The sequence below is a fragment of the Sycon ciliatum genome, chromosome 4 (assembly GCF_964019385.1).
Source record: "Sycon ciliatum chromosome 4, ocSycCili1.1, whole genome shotgun sequence".
NCBI classification, from domain to species: Eukaryota; Metazoa; Porifera; class Calcarea; order Leucosolenida; family Sycettidae; genus Sycon; species Sycon ciliatum.
Genome location: NC_088646.1, coordinates 23,821,383 through 23,846,296, shown reverse-complemented (window position 1 = coordinate 23,846,296; position 24,914 = coordinate 23,821,383). Strand labels below are relative to the sequence as shown.

Here is a 24,914-nt window from a genome sequence, read left to right as displayed (position 1 = left end):
TTCAGTAGTCAGTGGGCCAGTTAAGGTGTATGTTGTCACTGTCTCTGCTCCGTTGGGCAATCACATGTATCCGAGGGTCCCGGGCATCGTATCGGCGTAGGAATAGGGCCTTTATAAACAGCTGCCGGTCTTTGCCAGTACGGTAATGTCTGTGTGGGCTCGTTCACCTAGGGTTTTTCTTCTCTTTTTTGTGTTCCAGTTGATTTTACTTTTTATTTTTGTTTTCCAACTGAATTTGAATTATTTGTTTGATGATTATGTGCAGTTCATTTTGCCCGTACAAGAACTTGAGGAAGAGGTTTATCACTACTAGTATTGTACTGACAATACTACACTAGCATAACCATGATAACCAGACTGCAAAATTATTTTTGTGCGGACGTAACCTTGGTGACGTCCTTGATTCGGTCAACATTATTCATTTTATACTTTATTAATTTTTTCTCTATAAAAGGCATATATATGTACATATCACCGAGATAATGCCAGTCGGTAGCCCATATCTGCGGATTCGAGCGATGGAGTACGAGTAGGGAATTTATAATACTTACTTCTTCCTCGCTCGGCTCACTCAGCTCCTTCCTTATCATGGCCGAGCCAACGTAAAGTATTTCTATTTATTCTCTAGTTGATTACTATGCCCGCGTTATCTTCGGTTGCTACAAGTACAGGCTGGGCTGCTTGCGTCATAGTGGCGGTCACGTTATAGTGGCTATGTTTTGTGCTTTGAAATTGTGTAAGACGATGATTGGCTTGCCACCAGTTCGGACGTTGCACCGAGCGTTTCCGTGCAGAACCCTGTGCGAAACAACGGGCGAGAACAGCCGCAGCAATGGCGTGAGTGGAAACAACATAAACAGCAGCGGCAGCACTAGTCATGAGAGCTGCCGTGGTGGTAGTAACTGCTCGTCTGACTTGACGACACTAGGCATGGTAAGGAGAACTACCACTATCCTACAGGACCGTATCTGTATATTTCTGCGGTCCCGGTAGGGGTAGTGCATCTTTTTTTACCCTTCTAGTTCATCATTTTTACCATATTTTCGGCTTCTTCTTCCTCAGATTAAACGTATTGACAGATACTCCCTTGACTTAGGCTAATCGCCTAAATTAAACCTGGCCTCAGCCTAAATCGGATACTGGTACACACAAATACAAAATTATACACAGAAACTCTGAGTACCGTAGTGACGCGCATTTAAGCGCATGTGCCTATACCCGGGCATAAGCGCACCCTCACGAATAAGCGCATCGGCTTATAAGTGAACCTAAATGCAATTCCATCCGCGGCACACAGACACCACAGAAACACCATGTCCACCTACCGGTAGTTTAATGTGCACTGCGTTATCGCACTATTTGCATAATTATACAAGGCACCGGTAGACTAGCAACTCAAGCGCATGCGCCTATGTGTGAGACAAAACGACCCGCAAAATATAGCAAATAATGCAAAAACTCGCTCTTTTATGTGCATCACTATGGTAGTGGCCGACTTTTCCTGTTTTCAATCTCTCTTTGCATTGGTCAGGCATGCAGCGTTCTTCTTTCAGGGAACAATGTAATGCCGGTATACAAAGTTACGCGGCTTTACTAGTTATCTAAAGAAACACAACCGATCCAAAAGCAACAGACACCGTTGTCTTTGCTCAGCTACCAGATGGATTCATTGATGAATTCTGGAGAAAATGTTTCTCTCAAAACAAACCGGTGTCTGTTGGTTGTGGATCGGTTGTGTTTCTTTCGATAATTGTTTTCTTGTTTCCAACCAGAATGTCAACTGTACTAGCATTGATGTATTATAGGCCGAGCGCCTTGAAGTCGATTGTCAGTTCAGAGCTTTCATCAGGTTCTATATGTCATAATGTGGGCCAGGTGTTATTTTGGTCAGTGCTGTACATATCAGCTTTAGAGTGTAGTATGGCTATGTTTGCGAGTGACTATATCGGCAATACCAGCTGATATATGTCGGATCGGTGCAGCCCTGAGGTCATGCGTCGGAGCCGATACTGCCCATTGTCCGCATTAATGGGTGTTTTTTTTACAGCACGGTATTGTGGTGCTCGTGACGAGGGCATTGCACTTCCAACTGCAGTGACGCAGCATGTAAAAGGAATACTCTGGCCGGGATGTGCTGGCTCCATGCTGTTAGCTTCAGTTCACATGACTTGAGGTTCCATCCCCAATCATGTACATGTACTGGAGAGATGTTGTAGGGGTTTACTATAAAACATGTAATTTTAGGTGCATTAAAATTTCGGTGCCAGGGACCTGCTAGGTTTCCGGACCGGTGTAACGTAGAATTAGGTGATCAGCATTCCCTTCACACACTGGTGTGCTCTAGTGCCTTTTAGGTGTAATTTAAAATTTAGGTGCCTGGTTTCTCTACCGAAATCACCGAAAATTACATGTTTTACAGTATGCGACTCTCTTTGGCGACTTGATGTGATATGGTACATGTTGCACTTTAAGCTGTGTACTGTATGTCCACCTGGTACACTGTACATGTATGTTACACAACGCTAGCATGCCACTGTGAACAATTTACAGTCAACTTCGCATATAACAACACTCGGCGGGGCATCAGAAAAGTGTCCTTATTCGCGAAGTGTCGTTATACCCGAAGTCCCATTATATGTATAACAGTTGGGTGTGACTTTGCTCTGGGCATAGAAATTCTGTCGTTATTCGCGAATTGTCGTTATACCCGAAGTCGTTATTAGCGAAGTTGACTGTACATGAGTTTTGAAGGCAAATGTGATGTGCAGTGTACACACAGTTCCAAGTATTGAAATAGTTCATAGCCGGTTGGAAAATGCCGAATGGACTATTAATTAACTCTGTTCGGCCTCGGATATGTTTTATGTTGTGTGCTAGGGAAACGGTGTCAAGGCCTGTCTCGAAACGAAGAGTGGTCAGCGGATAGAAAGTGAGGAGGCGTTATTGTGTATACGTGTGTGTGTGTGTGTAGGTGTGTTTGTGCGTGTGCACGTGGGCGCGCGCGTGTGTGTGTGTGTGCGTGTGTGTGTGTGTGTGTGTGTGTGTGTGTGTGTGTGTGTGTGCATGTGTTCAGAAGTAGGAATAACTATAGTAGGGATATCAGCGAACGCACTGCGCAGCGTGTTCGCGCATGCCTTACGTCATGCAGAAATCTATGAGGCGCATGGCCGACAAGAAATATGGCGATCGCTGAAATCAGGTCGCGGATCAGGCTCAGCGCAGCCGGCAAGGAGTAAAAATTAAAATCGACACTCGACAAGAAGCCTGTTTGTTGGTTTGCTTGAGCTCGATTCATTCAGGAAAGGAGACATCAGGAGCTAATATTCTTCTCCACCCATGCCTGGTAAACGTTCTCAAGTAAAGACATGATGAAGGAAGAAGACGTTCGTAGCTGGATGGAGCTATGTTTGCAACAAAGAACAGTACTCGTGCTTGAACAGGCCACCTGGTGACCTCTGGTTGCGTCTGAAACTTACTTGTTGATTTTGCTCCAGCCACGCCAAGCAAGTTTCCAAGACTTGGGCTCCTACTCCCTTGTCTAGACAGCCATGACTAGAAACTACTTGGGCAAAGGTCCTCGTCACTGTCATTCAAAACTTCAAAAGCGCCATATGTGTGCGGTACATGGTGCCCAAGTAATCTTTCGATTATTTTCGCGCGAACGCCTCCGTGGATTTCCTCCAATCTTGGCACGTGTAGTCCACATGGTCAGGCCAATTCAATGACGTCTTCAAAAGGGAACTTCCCTGGTTAGATCTTGCCAGGTACCAGCCGACGTTCTACGAAATCTAGCTGACGATCGTCCATTTTTGAGCTGGAAGAAAGTGCCTCGGAAAACCTGTGGACGACGTCGAGAACAGTGTAATAAACGATGAATGTATTCGTAATAACCTTTGTAGCCATCGCCCAGCGTCGTAGAGGGAAGCTTCGAAGTAGCTCGGCTCTAGCTGGTCTTCTTCCTCAGACACTTCTTCGCCATTCCGTCCTTCTTTTCCATCCTGATTTACTTGCGAATTTTTTCGGGTGTGGATGGTCACGGCTTGTCGGCCGCGTTAGATGTGCACGTGATCACCTGCGCAGTGCGTTCGCTGATATCCCTAACTATAGACAGGTTTACTGGTACTTGTTAGCGTTAGCGTTTCAGTACAAACATGGGTTGTCAAGAGTCATTGCGAGGAGATGAGCCTGTAGCAATACTAACTCAATGGGAGGTATGCATCTAAGCTGGCCGTCACCTTTTTGCGGGGCAAGTTACCCCATACTTGGCAGGTACAACCCGTTATAGTACATTTAGGAGTAGGACCTCACAAAGTTCATGACCTTTTATGCAGAGGTGGTATCACAGTGTGTACGGTTGTAGTGGACTTGCCCCGCAAAACCTAACGGCGGGAAATGGATGAATACGTCCCATTGCATTAGCACCACTAGTACTCCATTTGGAAAGTGCCCTACCCAATACTATAGCCTATCTTCTTGCCTTTGCTTTTGTACCAGTTGTACAAGGTGATATTCTTGACGAGGATGTTGACGCGATAGTCAACCCTACTGACAAGTATCTTCTACACGAATCAAAGGTGAGAAAGCTGTAGGGTGGCTGTGCTTGGCATTGTAGTTTTACACGTGTGGCCCCAGTCAGCGCTCGCTGTTGTGACAAGCGGTGATCAGACCAGGACGTGACAGAATTGTAACCCACCCAATCTGGCTTAGCTCGAGCGGTGAATGTGTGTATGTGTGAGCTATGCAGCATGTGCCCCGTGAGCATTCCAATGGAAACTCGACAGCAGACACAACTCCACAGAACTTGTGCTCATCAGTGATCACATGCCTTTCAGAGTCTACAGGTTGTTTGCAGTTGTAGTGGATGGGTGTATTTTACATCATGCTACTAGTAGTCGTCACCTGACCCTTTTTACACCATAATACAGGAGAGTTGCGCGCCCAAGAACGTTGTTTCCAAGGGGTTTGCCTGGGACGTTCTTATTTGTCAGCAATCTGGCTGTGTTCTTAGAAACAATCTGTACTGGACCATATGTATCCCACAACTAACTTGGCACAAGCTGCCAGAAAACCAACGCCGCCGTTCTTAGCTTTAGGCTGTGGCGTTCTTAGAATTTCAGGCTGGACGTTCTTGGGCTCCACGTTCTTCAGCGCTCAGCGACTCTACTGTAGTCGTCACGTTACTACCCCTTTCACACCATGCTAGTTGTCACATTTTTAAAATGCAATTTGAAGGTCCACATGCATCAGAATTGTTTGGTGCGAACTCAAAGAAGGTGCTATATTCGCACGTAGTTCTTCGCACCGATAATGCATTCTACCTTGTATAATTGTAGTGAACTTCAGTTGAACTTCCGTGTTTTTGTGAGCAGCTTGGTGGTCTTTTACGACAATGTTCGTCTGAGGTGAGTTTCCATGGAGGAAGGGTTCGATCCCCATTTTTTGGTGTTATTTCCTCTGTGCCTCTGTGTGTTTTGCCAATCTGCAGCTATCTTCAGACATCATGAACACAGCGGGATACCTGGCAAAGCGGCAGAATGAGAAGCTTATTTTGCGCCACTATCAGATCCCCGCTGGCTCGGTGGGCGTAACGACGGGTGGATTTCTCTCGTGCCATTCTATCATCCATGCCGTCAGTAAGTTCCTAGCAGGTTATGCGTAGAACGGAAGCTGCCGCAACTCGCTCTGGGCGTGCCGGGTCATGATCATGTACCAAGAATGGCTCCTTTCCATGTTCTTGTATTGTAGTACTTGCACAGGTCGGTTTCTGACCCACTCTTCAAAATCAATTTGCCCTACTCTCCAAGGAAGAAGACATACGTGTATGAGTCATCCTTGCATACATGTAGATAGGCGGGCGCCTGCGTCTCTCTTGGTTATCATGTTGTTGCGTTCCAGGCACCTCACAACTCTACATGCTGAGCCTGTACATGTACTAAACTACACCACAGTGCTTCGCTTTTCACCAGTACTGCAGTTACTGCAGTAGTTCTCCTAAATTTACTTTGTCTTTACCACTGGACTGTATTCTCAACTCAACAAAATGCTGTTCAGAATGCTGTCATTCTCCCAAGGGTTCAGTTGAACGTGTAGGTCTTCTGGTTGTATTATAGACACGCTTGGTTCTTCTTTCTGGCCGCTTGATCTGTCTGTCACTGCAGCACCCGTCTATAACGATGGCACGGAAGAAGAGCTCGACTACTCGATCCGTATGTTGCGCGCCGTACTGCATTACGCACTGCTGATGTGCCACGACAAGCGCTACTTCAGCGTGTCGATACCCGCACTGGGCGCCGGCTGCAACAAGTGGCCGACGGGCTTGTGCTGCAGACTCCTACTGTACACCACTCTAACCTTCCTGGCTGATCACCCACTGACCCCACTGAAGTTTGTCTGCTTCACCGACTCTAATCCAGTGGTAGTGACCACATTTGTGAACGAAGCGGCAGAGCTACGGCATCCTAATTTAATTACCACTGAGACATTTTTCGAAAAACTCCCCAAGGGAGCGGATGATGACAATGAAACAACCTAGATGAGAAGAGAGATTGAACCGTTATAATAAACGCAATGCAGTAGTGAGTTTTATTAATTTCAGAAGAAGTGTGTGAACGTGAAATGAGCCGTGAATGGCTAGCATTAGTGCAGGGTTTTAGCGTAGCTCAATGAAATCCGGTGAGGTGAGAACAGTTTCCGCCTTGCAACATTGAACACCCGAGTTACTCGACTGGATTTCATTGAGCAGCAATGTAGTTACGAAGCTCCGCTCACTCTTACTATAAGGCTCCGAGTGCCAACTACATTGTAGCTACTACAAACATTGTTATTTCTGTGCAGTGCATTGAAAATAAGCGGCTGGGACGATCCACGAACCATGAGAAAAAAATATTATATCAGGATACAGAGTTAATAGCAGTGTTTATTTTTGGTTGGCCAGCCAAGCAGAAAAATAATAAAATAATCATGATTGCAGCACGTGTGCACGTGCTGTGCCGAAATGGCCATTTCTAAGTAGCGAATAGATACACGGCGGCGGAGATCAAAGATCAACTTGATGATACGAAAATAGATCTTTCAGGTATGAAGGAGGGAAGGAAAACAAGGACGAGAACGAGCGTGCTAACATATTGTTCTGGTATGCGGGAGGAAAGGAAAAACCGGGACGGGAATGGGCAAGGGCACGAGTTACTTATGCGGTCCTAGGATGCGTGTGCGATACGTTTTTGATATGCTGTCCTTGGCTTGATCGATCATGTCCTTGCGCATTTCTCTCTTGATCATTCCATCACTGTGAGATGGCAACAGAGTAGGTGGCACACACACAACCACACGACCAACACACGCACACCCACACACATCAATAAAGACTTATTCAAGAGCCTGTGTTTCGAATTTCAAAATGTTTTCCGACTGCCGCGATCGAATTAGGAGATTCCGAATTTCAGCTCGCAAGCTGGTTTGCAATCCGAAAAGCTCTTTCTGAACCTGCACTATAGTCCATTTCAAAAACATAGACGCATGGTATTTTTGAGATATTTCAAATTTGGCTGGAGCTTTTTGAGAATTTTTTTCGGAATACTGCTCAGGCCCTTCCCGCAATTACTCTCATATAGATTTTTAAGCGATCGGATAGCAAACGCCCAATTTCGAAAATTTTATGCACAAAGTGATCACAGATTTTACGTGGTATAGATGCTGGCCTAACGGTTTTTTGAAATCATGTGTCTATATTTTTGAACACACTGTAGCTGCTTAGGGGTCGTCTATAAATATCGAAGTTTTTTTTCACAAAACGAAATAATTTCGTTATGGGGTGGGAGGGGGTTGACCAATTTCGTTTCAGAAAACATTGATACATGTGCATGGCCATAGGAGCAGTGGCACACTTGCGACTTTTGCATGTATTATGTCAACGTTTTTTACGTTCTGAGGGGGAGGGAGGGAGGGGTTGGGTCCAAACTAAAACAATTCGTTTGGTGAAAAAAGTTCGATATTCACGGACGGCCCCTTGCTATGTGGTTACAGTGGACCTACCCTTATAACGATAACCTCTATAACGACATTACCCTTTTAATGATATTTTTCTGCCAAACCAAATCACTCCATTGACTTTTGTATACAATGGCTTACCTCTATAACAATATTGCTATAACGATATTACCCCTATAACGATATAACATGGGCTGACCAATCGACATTTTCCATTTTATAACAATATCTAGCAGGGAATATGTAGAGCCCACTATCCAGGTAGGGCAAGCTTCACTTGATAAGTCGCTGGGACATGACGAAATGCAATAGGGGCACCAGTGGGCACCTTGCTGTGTATATACTGCGCATGTACATCAGTTTTTTAGGCTATAAAGAGTGTAAAAAATGAACAAAATCCATGCATTATGACGTATGTGTATGAAATGAACCAGTTACCCCTATAACAATATTACCCTTATAACAATATTTCTTGGTCTGACGCAAATATCGTTATAAGGGTAGGTCGACTGTACTATGGGCAGACAAATGATTTAAAAAATCAAACAAGAAGCTGAGAATAACATTCGACTTGACTGCTTCTTTCCATTCAACCTTCCTGAAAGTTTGACTGCTCCATCGACTGTCAAACCCAGTAGTCAAAAATATTCCGAAATTCGAAATGCAGAACCTCTCCACTTTCACCAGGCTTTCAAGCTTTAAAATGACCACTCAAGCAACAGCTATGGAGACATAATTATACGTTAAAAAAATACTTGCAGCAGAGAGTCCATGGGGGACCATGGCCCACTAAGTTACGAAATACGAATGGAACTAAATTGAACTCTCATGGCCGACTGGGATAGCCCTGCTAAGTGTGATGCTGTGCATGAACATACCTGGGCCACATGCCAGCATGATAAGTAGAAACCCTGCAGTTAGGTTAACTCTTTCGGCGATATCGCAACTAACTGTGTGACCATGTAAGAACAGTTGTATGCCCATGAAAATCCTTTACTACAACTAAAGTAGCTTCAGCGCGATCTGGATTCCGGAGAGTAAAAGGGAATTCCATCGCGCAATTACTTGCCCGCTTCACACTCAGACCTTGTTCGAATGCAGACATTGACACAGCTTCAGCCCAGTTTCTTCGACCTATCAAAGGCTCAAGGGCCGTTCATACAGCGTTGTGGCTTTATGTCAATGACTTGCTAAAATTCCAAATAACTCCCTGTACGCCGATGAAACTACGGTAAAAGTCCGTAAATAAAAATAATAAACGTAAATAAACGTACTTTAATACTTTTGAATTTAGTGGTCACACCCATACTAACTAAGGGCATGTTTGATTGGTGAATCCGGATTCAGATCAGAGTCACTGGAGCAGTCAGAACACCAGCTACCAATCAAACAGAATGGCGAATATTTTTGCCGCAAATATTGTAGAACTCATGATAGCTCATCGTGCCGCGAACTTCAAAATTTCCACAGAGTTCAAAGATTTTTACGTTGCTCAAGATGCGAAGGCAAAACAAACTTGAAAGGCAACCACAACCGGAGAAGAAGCTTCGAAGACAGCCAAAATATCAATCATGGACGTGGGGACCGCCGTGTAATGTGCAAAATCACACGTAGACCTCCATGTACATCACCACGCCCTTTCGTAATCACTGACATGCCAAAATCCATTCGAATCAAAACAAAAAACGAAACTCATTGCGCAGTCCTGTCAGGTTTTCATTGGGCTTTGCAACATGCTCCGGCTGCTCCAGCCTCGGGGGTCGGAGTGGTCAGAACATGTTCTGAACACTCCAAAACCAGAGCAGACCAGTGCAGACCAATCAAACGCCCCTGTTCAAAACGATCCTGTTCCGGATGCGACCAATCAAACGTGCCCTAATACTTTCGGGCACAAAAACCTTCGAACCTGACTTGCGTGTAGTGGAGAAGTCATTTTTCATGTAGATGTACATGATACGAGCTGCGTGTGCGAACCGTACTGGTACTTATTTCGGGCAGTATGTTTATCAGGCTCAACTTGACTTCAACAGCAGGAGTCAAATGAATGAAGGGGTTATTTATTCCCGTAGCTATGCAGAAGACGTTACTTCAGTAACGTCTGGCGCTAGCCAGGGTCCACACAGCTTTAATTTGGTATTTGTGTGTTTGTTTGTTTGTGTCACGCCTGGCGCTATCCCGTATCTGACGGCAAAAAAATCATAGGGATGTTATAAATTTTTCAATTCTCCTATTTTTTTCAGGCATATCCTGGGATTCGAACCCGCACTATCGCCCTACATGCATTCCCCCATACGCTTTGCATTCATACCCATTCTTCCAAGTTGCTTCACGTTATGATCTTACGTTTGAAAGCCCTGTTTGAATATTGCGGGCAGCTGTATGTGGCCAGCTGTGTTTGATGGTACGGTACGGGAGACGGTGTCGTATCACCCTCGATCGTACCTGTCCCGTACCTATCCCTACCGTACCGTACCATCAAAGACGGCTGGCCACAATGCATATTCAAATAGGGCTTTCAAATGCAAGATCATAATGTGAAGCAACTTGGAAGAATTAGTATGTATGCGAAGTGTATCGGGGGATGCATGCAGGGCGCGATAGTGCGGGTTCGAATCCCAGGTTATGTCTTAAAAAAAGGAATTTTTTAAAGAATTTATAACATCCCTATGCTTTTTTTTGTCTAGGTCATCAAGGCAAAAAAGCATAGCGTAGGGCCCTGAGCTTCCAAGCTCTCTCGTTTCGGGCAGGTACTTATTTACGGACTTTTACGGTAATGTTGTGGCATGTGAACATTCTCTGAGCGTAGCATGAGATTCTCTGCAGTCTGGAATTTGGTCAATTGCAGAACAGGACGGTGACCACCTAAGCCAAGGTTCCCATTAGAATTCCTCAATTGCCACTCAAACTAGTGTCCTGCATGCAGCGGTCATCATGACAGCATCGCGCGACTTACTAGCCAATTTCCACGAGACCTCCCTTCTGACAAATGTTGCGTTTCACCCGCAACGAGAAGTCAGCGCCGCTCTCGTTCTCCTGGAGCAAACAGGCAATGATACACATGCATAACAAGTATGTGAATGTCTTTTAATTTAGTTTTAAAGGAAGAGAGAATGTGCATAGCAAATGGGAAGCAGGCATGTTCACGAAAGCCGACATGCAGATGTACGAGCTACGGCCAAGATAACCAGAGTAATAAAGCCGTCGCCACCCGCACTCACCCTGATTTCGGTTGGGTCGAGATACCACACATCAGCTACAAGAGCCCAGCTGGTCAGCAAGCGAAACAGGTAGGTCTCGATACCCTCCTTGGACGAGTTCCAAAAAGCATCTGCAAACTGCGGATCATACTGTACACAAAAAGAAGGAAAAGAAACTTCACGATAGGAAATGATGATAGCGGTGCGTTGAAAAAACACACAGTTCAAAAAGCACAATTGAATACTGTGAGTACTACACGGAGAAGCAGGCGATATAAGCAGGCACCACAATATCGTGTAAAAGGAGCATTGACATTCGCTCAGCTGGCTGGAAGGCTCACCTTGATGGCTACCGGATAGATGGGAGCATTGAGCTCAAAACTGCCTTTCTTGAATTGGTACACTTTGGTGTTGTTGATGCATGTTCCTGGCGGGAAGAAAATCATTACAACACAAAACACAAGCAGGATGATAGACTACATGCACAATGACAGGGTGCCCCAGGGCATACACATTTCACAAGGCTGTGTGATTGGTCAATATACTGTAACACTTTTGCCACATAGTATTGGCATTCTGCAAGGTGGTGTGATAGGCCAATGCACTGTAAAATGGCATTCCACTACGGAACTAGACCAGAGGAGTAAATGAATTTTTTATCTCCATCCTGATACTCTTAGTCTCATGACCAGAAGCACAGTAACATTGATTGGTCAAGGCATACTAGCATGCGATTCCCCCATATCACAATCAAACCCCCATGTCACTCAGTCCATTCTCATGCACTACAAGTGCGGCAAGCGCCTACAGAGACTGAAGCAGTACTGTTCATCGAGTACTAGAGTCCAGACTAGACAGCACGAGAAGATATAATGAATAATGATACTGACCTTCTGGGAAGATGAGAATCGGGTTGTTTCTCTTGTCAGACAAGTGATCACGTAATCTAAATAAAATAGCAAGCCAGAAAAGGACAATGATTCTGAATGTCTACAGGTGCACAGACACAGACACAGACAGACAGAGAGAGAGACACAGAGAGACAGAGAGAGAGAGACAGAGAGATGGCATGAGTCTAAAATAACAGAAAATTCAAGCAATTGCTCACCTCTTTCCCACTGCTGCACGATCATTGACCAGCGAGCGCTCAAACCAGACATGGTTCTGTGCCATGCAGAGCGCATTCTGCAGCATGCCCATAGCACCACCATGTCGCTGGCCAACCTGAGCACATCACAGGTACATAACGATATCAATGAGAGAACTACTAGTACTGTGTACATATGGAACAGAAAAATATGCTCAGACATCCCGCATAGACTAACTGTATGTGTACACCACTAATGTAATGTGTGTGTGTGTGTGTGTGTGTGTGTGTGTGTGTGTATGTGCGCGTGTGTGTGTGTTTGTGTGTGTGTGTGTGTGTGTGTGTGTGTGTGTGTGTGTGTGTGTGTGTGTGTGTGTGTGTGTGTGCACTTGTCATCAGTCCATATGCCGCACACACGGTGGCATGGGACAAGGTACAGGGCTTCACCCTATGCTACCTGAGCAGGATAAGCTGTAGGTTGTTCAAGGGTACAGAAAGTGAGCTCTGGAGAACAGGTGGTTGAACCTATATATTATAGACATTACAGACAACTAAAGATCATAGACATCACAGAAAACTGTACTATGAAGTACGTGGTGGACAGGACACACCACCTTTTTGTAGTACAGCACTATGAAAAAGCTCTGTTGGTTATAGAAGACATACGCAAGCAAGGAACTCAAGCCAAAAACACATCAAGAAGCACACACTTCTGTACTCCTCTTTCTCCCCAACCACACAATGAAGGTAGAGTACATAACATCACAACCTTACAAGTGAATAGGGAACTTCAGATGACAAGACCACGACGTCGATGGGAGATGTGTGATTTGCTACACACACACCGCCAGGAAGAGCTGCATTCTGCCTGAACAAGGCAAATACAACAACAACAGCAACGCAGTCATTACACTTTTGGCCATAGCTCAACAAGAGAATGAAGATATCAAATAAAATATGATACAATAGTCACAGCAAAAGCAGCCACAACAACAACGGTGACAACGACAACATGAGAATAAAGAAGTCAAACAACAAAAAACCAGCAGCAGCAGCACACAACAAAATGACTTCAAGAGGGAAAGAAACCAACTGAAACATGCTCTAATATATCAAGCCATGCCACCCACACCGAGGGTGGGAATACCACACTAGGGTGCGTGTGAAAAGTTATACACAGGTACTTCGTATGCGCAAAACTTCACACTTCAGTCAATTGCCCACTGACACAAACTCTCTCTCTCTCTCTCTCTCTCTCTCTCTCTCTCTCTCTCTCTCTCTCTCTCTCTCTCTCTCTCTCTCTCTCCCTCACACACACACACACAATAATGCGCAGACTTTGACAACCCACACAGTGCTGATGAAGATTTCACACCACACCCTGCAATACCAGATATCCTACACCTACACCTAGTACAAGGGAAATATACTTCAAGTAACAGTAGCACAAATACACACATGGATGCAACTAACGAGGTTCGTCCCCTTGTCGGGCATTGGTTGTGAGAGTTACCACCTCACCCTCGCCACTAGGCGCTGCATTTGCCACCCTGGTATCACAGGTATGGTGGTGGCCTGGCACGAGCGAAACTTCCTAAGCTGGTTGTGTTTCTCAACGCAATTGTATAGCCGGTTGTAACGCGGACATGCGAACTTTACTTTACTACAAATACACATATGTGCACACGATAATTGCAGGCGAGGAAATTGCCAACGTTCGCTGCTCTACGTTGCTTACACATAGATCTGATCCGCACACAAAATCCACAGGTGTTCCAACACATGACAAGTGACAGTGACAGGTAAAGATGTGGGAAATAGTGAACCACACACTAGTGAGGGCACATGCACACTTACTCTACGCAGAAGCCTCTTGTACGGGAAAAATAACAAAATGAACAAAATGTGCGCAAATATAATGAAAACAAATACAGTAAAACCTGGTGTAAGCGACCTCTGGCTTTAGCGACCACCTGCTCTTAACGACCGTTTTCCATGCAACGACAGTTCTACACAGACACTGTGGGACCTGGTTCTAAAGACCAGCTGGCTTTAACGACCGCTTTTGCTTGCACCGTGGGGTGGTCGCTTAAACCAGGTTTTACTGTAACACTGTAACACTAACACATTAACACCAACACTTACTTGTCATGGTATCTAATCTCAGCTGTTAGGCCACGGCAGAAGAGGCGGTGAGCTACTGTCGTTGACCAATTCTCAATCGCTCTCCGATATCTGCCCAGAACAGCAGTGTGCACACAGAAGCACACAGAAGCACACACACACACACACACACACACACACACACACACAGTCGCACCCACATGTGGAGATAGATAATACTCGTAGGTTAAGTCCTACGTAATCCATGTGCAATTTACGTGTGTGCGTGACCACGTGATATCCAGTGACTCACGGATTTACGTTTTCTGACTGACGATAGACCGTGCATAGGAGCTCACCCACAGCACTTTGGCGCATGACAATTTGTCCGGACAATACAGGATTCCGCTTGGTACAGAGTCCGGCAACACATAGGTTTTACTGCACGTGATGAGCAGGACTCCATTCAAATCTTCATCTTCTCTTTTGTTTTTTGTTGCATGAAGACTGGCTTTTCAAAGTGTTTTCGTCATTCTCAGTTCCATGCGAGGGCTCACAGAGAACATGGAGCATGGTGATATTCGGATGCAGATAAACAGACGTGCTGAAAATCGAAATGCTTGTGATGTGTCGTCTTGAAAAGGACTGCGAGGCTCAAAACATTCGAAGCTAGTCAACACATAATCAATACAAAGATAAACCATGCTTATTTGACGTGCTTTGAAGTTCAAAGGCCTTCGGGGTTTTTTTTGTACCCGAACCCGTATCAAAGGTTTCGTTTGTGTCCGGAAAAAAAACATGTTTCGCATCCATTCTTTTCCACGTTTTGAATCCGTGTGACTAAACACACTGAGCAATTTTTGTCTACATATACATGCAAGCATACATGCTTACACTCTAGGTTTGTGGTGGCAGTTTCAGCATACGGTACAGCTTTTCACATACATGTAACTTATATGATGCACATGTACATAGATACAGTGTGATGCAGGGTATACTAGATACAGTAGGTATCGGTTATAGCGTGGGTGTTTGAAAAACGACTTTCTATTCTTATTTCCGATATTTCTTACACACGATACATCAAGTGTGACATATCATATGCATGTGCGCAGGGGCAGGAAGATCATCGTAGACCCACGTGCAACGTAATGTGCATGCGGCTGGTCATAGTCCCATGGGCTTACCATGTGGCTATCCAACACGAGTTACATGACCACAACAGTTGAACCTGCAGCACTACGACGCAACGCAAGTCAGATCAGAACTGCATGGGACAGATGCTATTACTACAGGCGATACACTTTGTACTAATCTGGCATGTTTTGCTACACAAAGTCCATCCTTAGGACCGATATATTCTACTATGCGATAAAATTGCTTGTAAGAATAAAATTGCACTTGAAAGTTGAAACCCATGTTATGATTATGAAAACATGAGAGTTCATGTAGGCGGTATATTCTTTTACACGACCACGCTATAACCGATACGCACTGTACTAGTACAGTACTCCTACTACAGTCCCATTCCATTCAAGCATTAGAACATGTTCTCTTATAAGCAATGGTGTTCTCGTATGTACAGGATTACGCTATCATGTATTTTATAGTCCTCGTCAAAAGCCACAATCTGGTGAGACTCTTTGTTCTGGCTGCTGCAATGCCAAACTTGCTTAGTAAGTCAACACCACAGCTGTGTTTGCAGAACAGTCCATACCTGAACTGTGGCAACACGGAGAACACGAACATGACCAGAACCAGCCAGGTGAGCGACGCAGAGATGCATATCAGCCTGCACAACACATGATAGAAGAAGCATGAACGGCAATTTGTCTACTCTTCTTACGACATTCGGCTACATCATCGCAACACACAAAGAACAAGAAGTGAAGAGGAAAACAAAGGCAAGATTCACATTCTTTAGCTTAGTCATGAATCACGATTGACGGATAAAGAAGCTGATACACAAGACGCTGGGATAGGCAGAATGTTCATGTACGCAGCCAGACATGCATATCACGCTGGGAACAGCAGTTACAACATGCAGTAAAACCAATGCAACATTACCGCCAACAAGGCCATGGTCTTCGGCTGAGGATCAGCCTGCTTGAAATTCAAAAATCATTCCGACTTCCATCGTAACACCCTGTGTGTTGATGAGAACTGGGTGTATAATGAGTACCCCGGACACAAGTACTGTACTTCTCCTTGCCTCGATAGGGTACGTTATATCAGGGGCTCACTGCGTTGTAGATACTGAAGTACATTAAATCAGGCTGCTTATTATTGTCTATGATTGGTTTTCGGCATGAAACTGACAACAAAAATAGATTGTTCCATTTGCTCACAAAGCAGAGAATCATGAATACAAATACGCTAGCACAAACCCCACGGTACAGCGAGCACGGCACCCACCTCATGGGCAGCAAGATGAAATAGCGTACAACCACTCCAAGCAAATAGACACAGGTCAGTCGCCAGCTGCATTGGACAAAACACAGCAGCAGCAGCGGTCTGACACAGATAGAACAACATTCCAAAGTACCTATGTACTATAAAGTAGCTGTAGCACATTCCCAGAAAAACAGGATCCAACAAGACAGATCTTTGCACACAGCTCTTGTAAGTCGACTTTTGACGAAAGAGAAAGTGAACTTGTTCATTGGAATGAGTTGTGCGCATGCTTCAAGTACGAATATCGTGAATAGCGAATTGTATGAAACTGCTCACAGACTGGGTGACACTCACTGACCTGATAAAGTGATAGCCCTTTGTTCTCCAAAGTAAATTCCAGTTAGCCACCTCTACATGCACACAAGGCAACACGACACCACATGGAATAAGACATGACTCAAAGGGATAAAAGCAACCAGGCACGGGACTGAGGGTACTCATACCGTAATGGGTAAAGTAAAGCTGCTGGTCCATAGCCAAGTCGGGCCGGAAGAGTAGGAGGCGGAAGCTTGCCATCGTTAAGGCGGTACTCAACTCTTCTCCCTGTTCACGTTTGTCTCCACGCCCAGAGCCAGTAACTAATCCCACAAGGGATTCCTAGGGGGTGGGGCAAGGGTAGAATTGTTCTGCGTCCACAATAGTGCAGAACTCACAACCTCATGCTTGCAAGGCCAATGCTATCATCATTTTGCCAACCACATAGCAAGTACCCACACTTGTTGCTCAACAAAAGGGAAGGCGCCCTACACTGTATGGAATTTCTGGATATAGTACAGAACTGCGCTATAGGTCACTGGGAAAATACTTGATCCATGGCTAGGCACAACTTACGCTCAGCGGAAAAGCCCTTGGTGACTTCATCATCGATGATTGACTGCAAGCATCACAAACAAAGCAGGCGAGCATGAGTGCGGAGTGGATGGGTTAACATTGAGCATGAAATATATGACGTAGTTGCACTCATGCAGTGCAGTATGCTCTGCATGAGTGGCTGTCAGGCTCAGAGCACAGCTGAGCAAAAATGCAGTTGTGAACAATCCAGAGTTCCAGATGACATACCACACACTATACTGTAAATGCAGAATATGTCATATGCTGGCTTACCGAAAGAAGAATTAGAAGAAAATTAAAAAAATGCATATGAAATTACCCGTGTCACTCGTTCTCATGGGAGTCCAGGGACTCCTCCTCTCTGTATGAATATTTCGTGGATAGGAATGGTTTGGGAGCTTTATCACTGTGTATGAATATTTCTGGATTGATAGTGTAGTAGTACGAGTACTGTCTGGCACTGAAGAACGGGGGGGGGGGGGGGGGGGCAGAGTCGAAGCGCAGGCGGCTCTTATTTTTCATGTAGAGCTGTCTGTATACAGTACTGCTCAATGAAATCCAGTCGAGTTCCTCAAGTACACGCCGGGCGTTGCACAGCCCTAGACCTGCCAACACTAGGCTGCGAAAAGGTGCACGGCGCCAACTTGACTCTCGCAACTGGATTTCATTGAGCAGCACTGCAGTTGAGCGACCATGTAGATATGGGTGTCCTGCACCTGATAAGATTCTAGCCGGTTCATTCTTCGGCGCCCGACAGTGCAGTACTGGTGGTCAGCTCACCTCCACAGCATTGCTCGCAAACTCGCAGACATCAACGAGGTGGAACTGTCGTCGGAATGAGTTGAACGACCTGTTGCGCACCAGTGTTGTGCTGTCGCGACGCTGAAGAGTGGTGGGTGGAAAGTTCAAATCTGCGAGAAAAAGTGCACACGCACAGAACAGCCAGTGTGTAAAGTACAAACTGCGTATATTTAGAAAATGCAAAAGTACATGCCAGGGGCTTCTACAAACTACATGCTACTGTTCATGGTATTCTTGGAAATCAGGTACATGTTTCTTACTTCAAGTATATGGCATTGTATCACCTCTTGCTATGCTGTTCTATAACTTCTATACCATTCTGTGCTTCCCTTTGGGCAGAGTGGACCCAGAAGTCGCTATTTGTCATTATTTTTTTACTTCTGATGTCATCACTTTCAAGCCCTATTCAATTCTTCTTCAGAAAATGCTTTTTCGGATATATTTCTTTGCATCTCTGTAAGTCACTCACAGTGTTGGCATTTGGCTGCATGGGGGGTATTGTACAAAGCAATCCATACCTCTGGGAGGATATCCTCATTATCGTCCAACGTTGACAGCATGGTGGTGGCTGCTAAAGCTTACCGTGCCTGTCATAATGCGACCTGCAAGTCTTCACTGATGCTCAATATAAAACTATGCACGGTACGCCATAGTGTGATCCAGGCCCGTCAGTAGTGATGTGTGTTGGGCGCGAGCACGACTGCAGTAAGATCGTGCGCCGAAGAACGCAGGGGCTCAAGGCGCAGCCTGGCATTGTTCTAAAACGTTCAAATTTTAGTCGTTTCGTTCTTATTCCGCAATCACGGAGAGCATCATGCACGTATAAAGCAGTAGAAGTGTTCTTGAATCTGCAAATGTAGCCTGGATTGTTCTTCAATCTGTGCCATTTTCCAGCCTAAGTATTCTTCGGCGAGGTGTTCTACGGTGCCCGAATATACTGTAAGTCACTGCCTTGTCGTATCGCCCGTTATCAGTAGTCCTTAGGATCAGCCGTCAGTTGTATGAATAGACTCTTCCTTTATTCGCCTCCTCTCGACCTAGTCTCTCTCTCTCTCTCTCTCTCTCTCTCTCTCTCTCTCTCTCTCTCTCTCTCTCTTCTATCTGCTTTGTGATCCTACCATTTAAACAAACTATCTTTTTTATCCCTTGTGTGTGTGTGTCAAGGTGGGTAGTGCTCTTGTGTGAACTAGCTTAGAATGCTGACTATTCTGGTTTGTAATCTGGGAGACGGGGGGTTCATTTGACGATCTGCCCACGACACAATGTCATGTGTTGGGTGTAGTAACCACAAGGCTACTACTAGTACTCCACAGCACACTTTTTTGTGGTATCAAGCCATGGGTGGAATTTCACATGCACCATTCAGTCATGTTGAGTGCGACCAGGAAGTGATTTTCACTACATGACTACTCATGTGCAAACGTAGCTAATTTTACCACGAGTCACAAATTGCGTCGGTGATTACGGTACCTTTTTCAGTGGTTGGTGTCGCCAAAGGAGACTTATAGCCGGCAGTTGTAGTGCCTGATCTGCCAAACTGAACAAGAAAAACAGCCAGGGAAACCCGTCGCTACTGCCATGATGCATCGAGCCAGTATTTCTCCACTGAGAAATCCAAATAACACTCACCTCGAACAAACGAGAGAGAACTGAGATGTAAATCTTACGACCACCCATACCAATCCCAAAGCAGGCGGGAATGAAGACCATAACGACGAAGTAGACCCAAAGGCCCACAAAAATCGTCCATGGTGTCACTTCCACCTCCATTGGGAATTATTTCACAAGTTCACGTTGTGGTGGCTGTTCGAAATCAAACAAACCATTAGGCATTACAATCCTTAAATAAAATCAATCAATCAAATCAATCATTAGTCTTGATCCTATTGACCTAAAACAATAAACAGGTCAAATGAAGCTGCGCCTGATGTCAGTGATGAGCTGCATGTCACCGTGCCTGTGGTCACTGTGACAAGGGTAGATGTGTAGGACTTCAGTCATATTCATAACGATAAAACCTCGTGTAACGATTGTACGAATGTCTACGGCCATACCACGTTGAAAATACCGGTTCTCGTCCGATCACCGAAGTCAAGCAACGTCGGGCGAGGTTAGTACTTGGATGGGTGACCGCCTGGGAATACCTCGTGCTGTAGACTTTTTCTTTTGTTGTAGCACTTCAGTCATATTCTCATAACGATAAAACCTCGTGTAACGATTGTACGAATGTCTACGGCCATACCACGTTGAAAATACCGGTTCTCGTCCGATCACCGAAGTCAAGCAACGTCGGGCGAGGTTAGTACTTGGATGGGTGACCGCCTGGGAATACCTCGTGCTGTAGACTTTTTTCTTTTGTTGTAGCACTTCAGTCATATTCTCATAACGATAAAACCTCGTGTAACGATTGTACGAATGTCTACGGCCATACCACGTTGAAAATACCGGTTCTCGTCCGATCACCGAAGTCAAGCAACGTCGGGCGAGGTTAGTACTTGGATGGGTGACCGCCTGGGAATACCTCGTGCTGTAGACTTTTTTCTTTTGTTGTAGCACTTCAGTCATATTCTCATAACGATAAAACCTCGTGTAACGATTGTACGAATGTCTACGGCCATACCACGTTGAAAATACCGGTTCTCGTCCGATCACCGAAGTCAAGCAACGTCGGGCGAGGTTAGTAGAGAGGTTCCGGGGTACGATTTTCCGTGCCAAAATCCGTGTGGGCGCTACGGATTTTTTCCAGGAGTGCTCCATACGATTTTTCGGCACGGAGAATCCGTGTGGACTGGCTTTCACACGAACCATGTTTCGTATGGAGATTTTGCGTCATCGGGTGCAGAAAGATTTTTCGCGTACAAATTTGGTACGAGAAACATGGATTTTCCGCGGGAAGTTTTGATTTCGGTACAAACTTTCAAAATAAAAAGGCATAGCGCGGGAATGTGACGTGTTTGCGATCGTAACCTAGGCAATGACGGCAAACACATAAGTTCCGTACTCCGGAACATTTCACTGCTCGAAAACGACGTATAAAAAATCCGTAGCGCCTCTACGGATTTTGGCACGAAAAATCGTACTCCGGAACCTCCCTAGTACTTGGATGGGTGACCGCCTGGGAATACCTCGTGCTGTAGACTTTTTTCTTTTGTTGTAGCACTTCAGTCATATTCTCATAACGATAAAACCTCGTGTAACGATTGTACGAATGTCTACGGCCATACCACGTTGAAAATACCGGTTCTCGTCCGATCACCGAAGTCAAGCAACGTCGGGCGAGGTTAGTACTTGGATGGGTGACCGCCTGGGAATACCTCGTGCTGTAGACTTTTTTCTTTTGTTGTAGCACTTCAGTCATATTCTCATAACGATAAAACCTCGTGTAACGATTGTACGAATGTCTACGGCCATACCACGTTGAAAATACCGGTTCTCGTCCGATCACCGAAGTCAAGCAACGTCGGGCGAGGTTAGTACTTGGATGGGTGACCGCCTGGGAATACCTCGTGCTGTAGACTTTTTTTTCTTTTGTTTTGTTCCTTATAAAGTTATAGGCTTTAGGAACTCAAAATAAAAAGAGTAGAGAATATTAGACCAACCCCAGGCCCAGCCCTGGCCAGACGAAATCACATATCACATGGTCATCTTCCACATCACATCTCTTTTTCTCCCCTGGCAACCGAACATTTATTTTTATGATAAATGGGACAGGTCGTTAGAAATGCAGCCCCCCCCCCCATTATTGCTCAGACTGTGACATACTCTGGACAATACATGTACAGTCTGTATCGGCTATAGAGTGACCGGATATACCGTATTTCCGCGCATACAAAGCCATGGCGTTATAGGTGAAACATCGCTGTTTTGGACCAAATCTATGGAGAAAATACTGTAAGACATGTTATTATAACGAGTCGCAAGTTTAACGATATATCCAAAATTCAAAGGTTAACGAGAAGATATGTTAACGATCTTGCAGTATTCTGCCATATCCACACACAGCATATATGAAGCAGTACGGCCTCAACGGATCTTATTATAACGAAGAAATGTCATCCGTTAAAACGTTAGATTTGCTTCCTCGTTATATATACATGTCTTACAGTAGCCTGGGTTTTAACGCCATGGCGCTAAAAGTGAGAGACGCGTACATTTAAAAAAATCGGCACAGTATGAACTTTCAGTACTCGTACGGTGCCGTTGGATGTTCATGTCGAGCATCCATGTACTTTCAATTTTCCCTGAAAATTTCAAGTTGTGAACCTATTGTGTACAGGGTGGCATACAAACTTGTGTGAAGGTGCGGTGGCGGTATGGCACGTGACAGTGGGGATGGGTACATGCAGAGAGAATCACCGCTACTGTAGGTTCACTGAAGGAATTGAACTCACCTTTAACGCCAGATGCAACTTCTTCCACATTGAATTTTGTTCACTTATAACGCCATGGCTTTATAAGTGAGGGTGGCCTTATATTCGGATATAACGCCATGGCTTTATATGCGCGGAAATACGGTAAGAATATATCGGCTACAGTGATATTGGTAAAAAATATCAAAAGCAAAATGTATTTTATCCAGTAAAAATATCACTATACAGTCAACTTCGCTAATAACGACTGCGGATATAACGACAATTCGCGAATAACGACCGAATTTCCATGCCCAGAGCAAAGTCCCATCTAACTGTATACATTTAACTTCGGATATAACGACTATCTGAATAACGACAATTCGCGTATAGCGACATGCTTTTAGTGCCCCGTGGTCATATTCACTGCTTGAATAACGACTTTCTGGGCTTTTGACAGCTATTTCAAGTACCCATCAGTCAAGTACATGTACCTGTCATGCAGAAGTACCAGAACCTATGGTGCACCGGTGATGGATAATTATTAATAATAATAATTATAAAGGCACACATGAAAGAAAATGCAGCCAAGGGGGGAGGGGGGACTTTTTCCTCCTTTTTTATGTTGGCTTCAAAATTGTTGGATTTACCAGCACACCTACATGTATAATGTATACCATGTACATGTAGTTGTACATAATTGTACAGTAATCATCATACATGTACATGTCTCTGGCCCTGTAGATGGCTCAAAAAGGCATATTTTTCAATTGATTTCCCTTGCATATTGAATTTTTAGTTCCTTTCAACTGCAATATGAAAATAAAGTACACATTGACATAGAGCAAGAAAAGAGCTTGATTTTGATATGCATATCATACTATACAAAATATGGGTTCACATACATTCAAATGGGACTTCGGTTATAAGGACACTTCGCGAATAAGGACACTTTTCTGATGCCCCGCCGAATGTCGTTATTGGCGAAGTTGACTGTAAGTATAACCTTCACTAGTATAAGTATAACTTAGGGGGGCCGTCCGCAAATATCGATATTTTTTCAAGACGATATTTGTTCATTTCTCCCCAGACCCCCTTCCTCCCCCCTCAAAACGAACATACACATGTTTATGCAAGGATCGATATTTTTTAATGAAGTTCAATTTCCTCATGAAACGTGACCAGCTGCAACTCTAATTTCACCATACACCTAGGTTTATGTTGCCACGGTCGCACAACCTTGCCATGGCTATGCTCATGAGGTTGACTTTCGCTTTGTGTGGGTCATAAACTACATGTTCGAACAGTGCCCGTCCATAGATAGAGTTCGATATTTTTTCTGCAAAGACGAGACGAACAGGGCCCAAACCCCCTCCCCCCCCCCCCCCAACGAACGAATATCTTCTCTAAAAAAACATCGATATTAATATATTATTTGTGGACGACCCCTAACCAATAATTATTATCGGATGTAATGATATATCGGATATTATGATGGCAACAAAGAATCAAAACATGCATAAACACACTATATTATTATCGGCTATAGTGATAACTTTAAAAATACATGTAGCAATATTATCCGGTGTGCAATTGTAAAACTCGGATGTTGAGCCATAAATAAATGTAGAAAGGAAAGAGACATCATGTATCATGTTACAGTGATGGAGAGTTACTCTTAACTCGTATCCATAATGTCTCTTTCCTTTCAGCAATATTATCAAAGGCCTTATTATTATACTTTCTTCACGTTGCTTATTTTTACATAACAGAATTTTTTTATGGAAATGCGGGCACTGTCAACTATGCAGCATGCTCATTTGTCAAAACGCCATGCTGGAAGTATTTCCTTGCCTTTCATGTGTCGATCGAAAAAGAAAAAAATCGATCGTATCGCATATAGTGATGCATCGGTTATAGTGATAAAATCACGGAAATCAAAAGGGTACTGTAAATATACAAATTTCGGCTATATTCGGCACCGACCCAAAACGCCTAAATTAAAACGCCGATGAAATTTTTCACAGCATCTGTCGCACTATACTATGCCCTCTACCCCACGCCTAAAATGAATCGCCGCCAAAATGTCAAAAATCGTGAAGTGCC

At 44.5% G+C, this 24,914-nt stretch overlaps 2 protein-coding genes and 5 non-coding genes across 7 annotated transcripts; 6 read left to right on the top strand and 1 right to left on the bottom strand.

The window, feature by feature from the left end:
* Positions 1-475: 475 nt before the first annotated feature.
* On the top strand, positions 476-6,585 carry LOC135815150 (macro domain-containing protein lin2902-like). The gene is made up of 5 exons (XM_065328399.1): positions 476-933; positions 2,878-2,929; positions 4,495-4,574; positions 5,486-5,633; positions 6,159-6,585. The coding sequence occupies exons 1-5, from the start codon at positions 715-717 to the stop codon at positions 6,530-6,532; spliced, it is 873 nt and encodes a 290-aa protein (XP_065184471.1). The 5' UTR covers positions 476-714; the 3' UTR covers positions 6,533-6,585.
* On the bottom strand, positions 6,534-20,302 carry LOC135815148 (glycerol-3-phosphate acyltransferase 3-like). The gene is made up of 15 exons (XM_065328398.1): positions 20,089-20,302; positions 19,930-19,996; positions 18,439-18,569; positions 17,659-17,701; positions 17,126-17,177; positions 16,789-16,854; positions 16,091-16,165; positions 14,416-14,505; positions 13,045-13,138; positions 12,292-12,407; positions 12,074-12,129; positions 11,525-11,610; positions 11,205-11,333; positions 10,940-11,019; positions 6,534-7,285 (listed from the first exon to the last, which is right to left on the bottom strand). The coding sequence occupies exons 1-15, from the start codon at positions 20,227-20,229 to the stop codon at positions 7,183-7,185; spliced, it is 1,329 nt and encodes a 442-aa protein (XP_065184470.1). The 5' UTR covers positions 20,230-20,302; the 3' UTR covers positions 6,534-7,182.
* Positions 20,303-20,499: 197 nt separating this feature from the next.
* On the top strand, positions 20,500-20,618 carry LOC135816243 (5S ribosomal RNA). The gene has a single exon (XR_010553370.1). It is a non-coding gene; the product is annotated as a 5S ribosomal RNA (ribosomal RNA).
* Positions 20,619-20,687: 69 nt separating this feature from the next.
* On the top strand, positions 20,688-20,806 carry LOC135816242 (5S ribosomal RNA). Its single transcript, XR_010553369.1, has one exon. It is a non-coding gene; the product is annotated as a 5S ribosomal RNA (ribosomal RNA).
* Positions 20,807-20,876: 70 nt separating this feature from the next.
* LOC135816241 (5S ribosomal RNA) lies at positions 20,877-20,995 on the top strand. The gene has a single exon (XR_010553368.1). It is a non-coding gene; the product is annotated as a 5S ribosomal RNA (ribosomal RNA).
* Positions 20,996-21,669: 674 nt separating this feature from the next.
* Positions 21,670-21,788, top strand: LOC135816255 (5S ribosomal RNA). The gene has a single exon (XR_010553381.1). It is a non-coding gene; the product is annotated as a 5S ribosomal RNA (ribosomal RNA).
* Positions 21,789-21,858: 70 nt separating this feature from the next.
* Positions 21,859-21,977, top strand: LOC135816254 (5S ribosomal RNA). Its single transcript, XR_010553380.1, has one exon. It is a non-coding gene; the product is annotated as a 5S ribosomal RNA (ribosomal RNA).
* Positions 21,978-24,914: the final 2,937 nt, after the last annotated feature.

What these genes read in the sequence shown, in the direction of transcription:
- LOC135815150 (XM_065328399.1), top strand. Translation starts at nt 715, where the DNA reads ATGTTTTGTGCTTTGAAATTGTGTAAGACGATGATTGGCTTGCCACCA. An exon ending in ACTTGACGACACTAGGCATG is followed by an intron (nt 934 to 2,877) that starts GTAAGGAGAACT and finishes GTTGTGTGCTAG; the next exon opens with GGAAACGGTGTCAAGGCCTG. An exon ending in GAGTGGTCAGCGGATAGAAA is followed by an intron (nt 2,930 to 4,494) that starts GTGAGGAGGCGT and finishes CTTTTGTACCAG; the next exon opens with TTGTACAAGGTGATATTCTT.
- LOC135815148 (XM_065328398.1), bottom strand. Translation starts at nt 20,229, where the DNA reads ATGGAGGTGGAAGTGACACCATGGACGATTTTTGTGGGCCTTTGGGTC. An exon ending in AAGGGCTATCACTTTATCAG is followed by an intron (nt 16,855 to 17,125) that starts GTCAGTGAGTGT and finishes TGTCCAATGCAG; the next exon opens with CTGGCGACTGACCTGTGTCT. An exon ending in CGTGCAGCAGTGGGAAAGAG is followed by an intron (nt 12,130 to 12,291) that starts GTGAGCAATTGC and finishes TATTTTATTTAG; the next exon opens with ATTACGTGATCACTTGTCTG.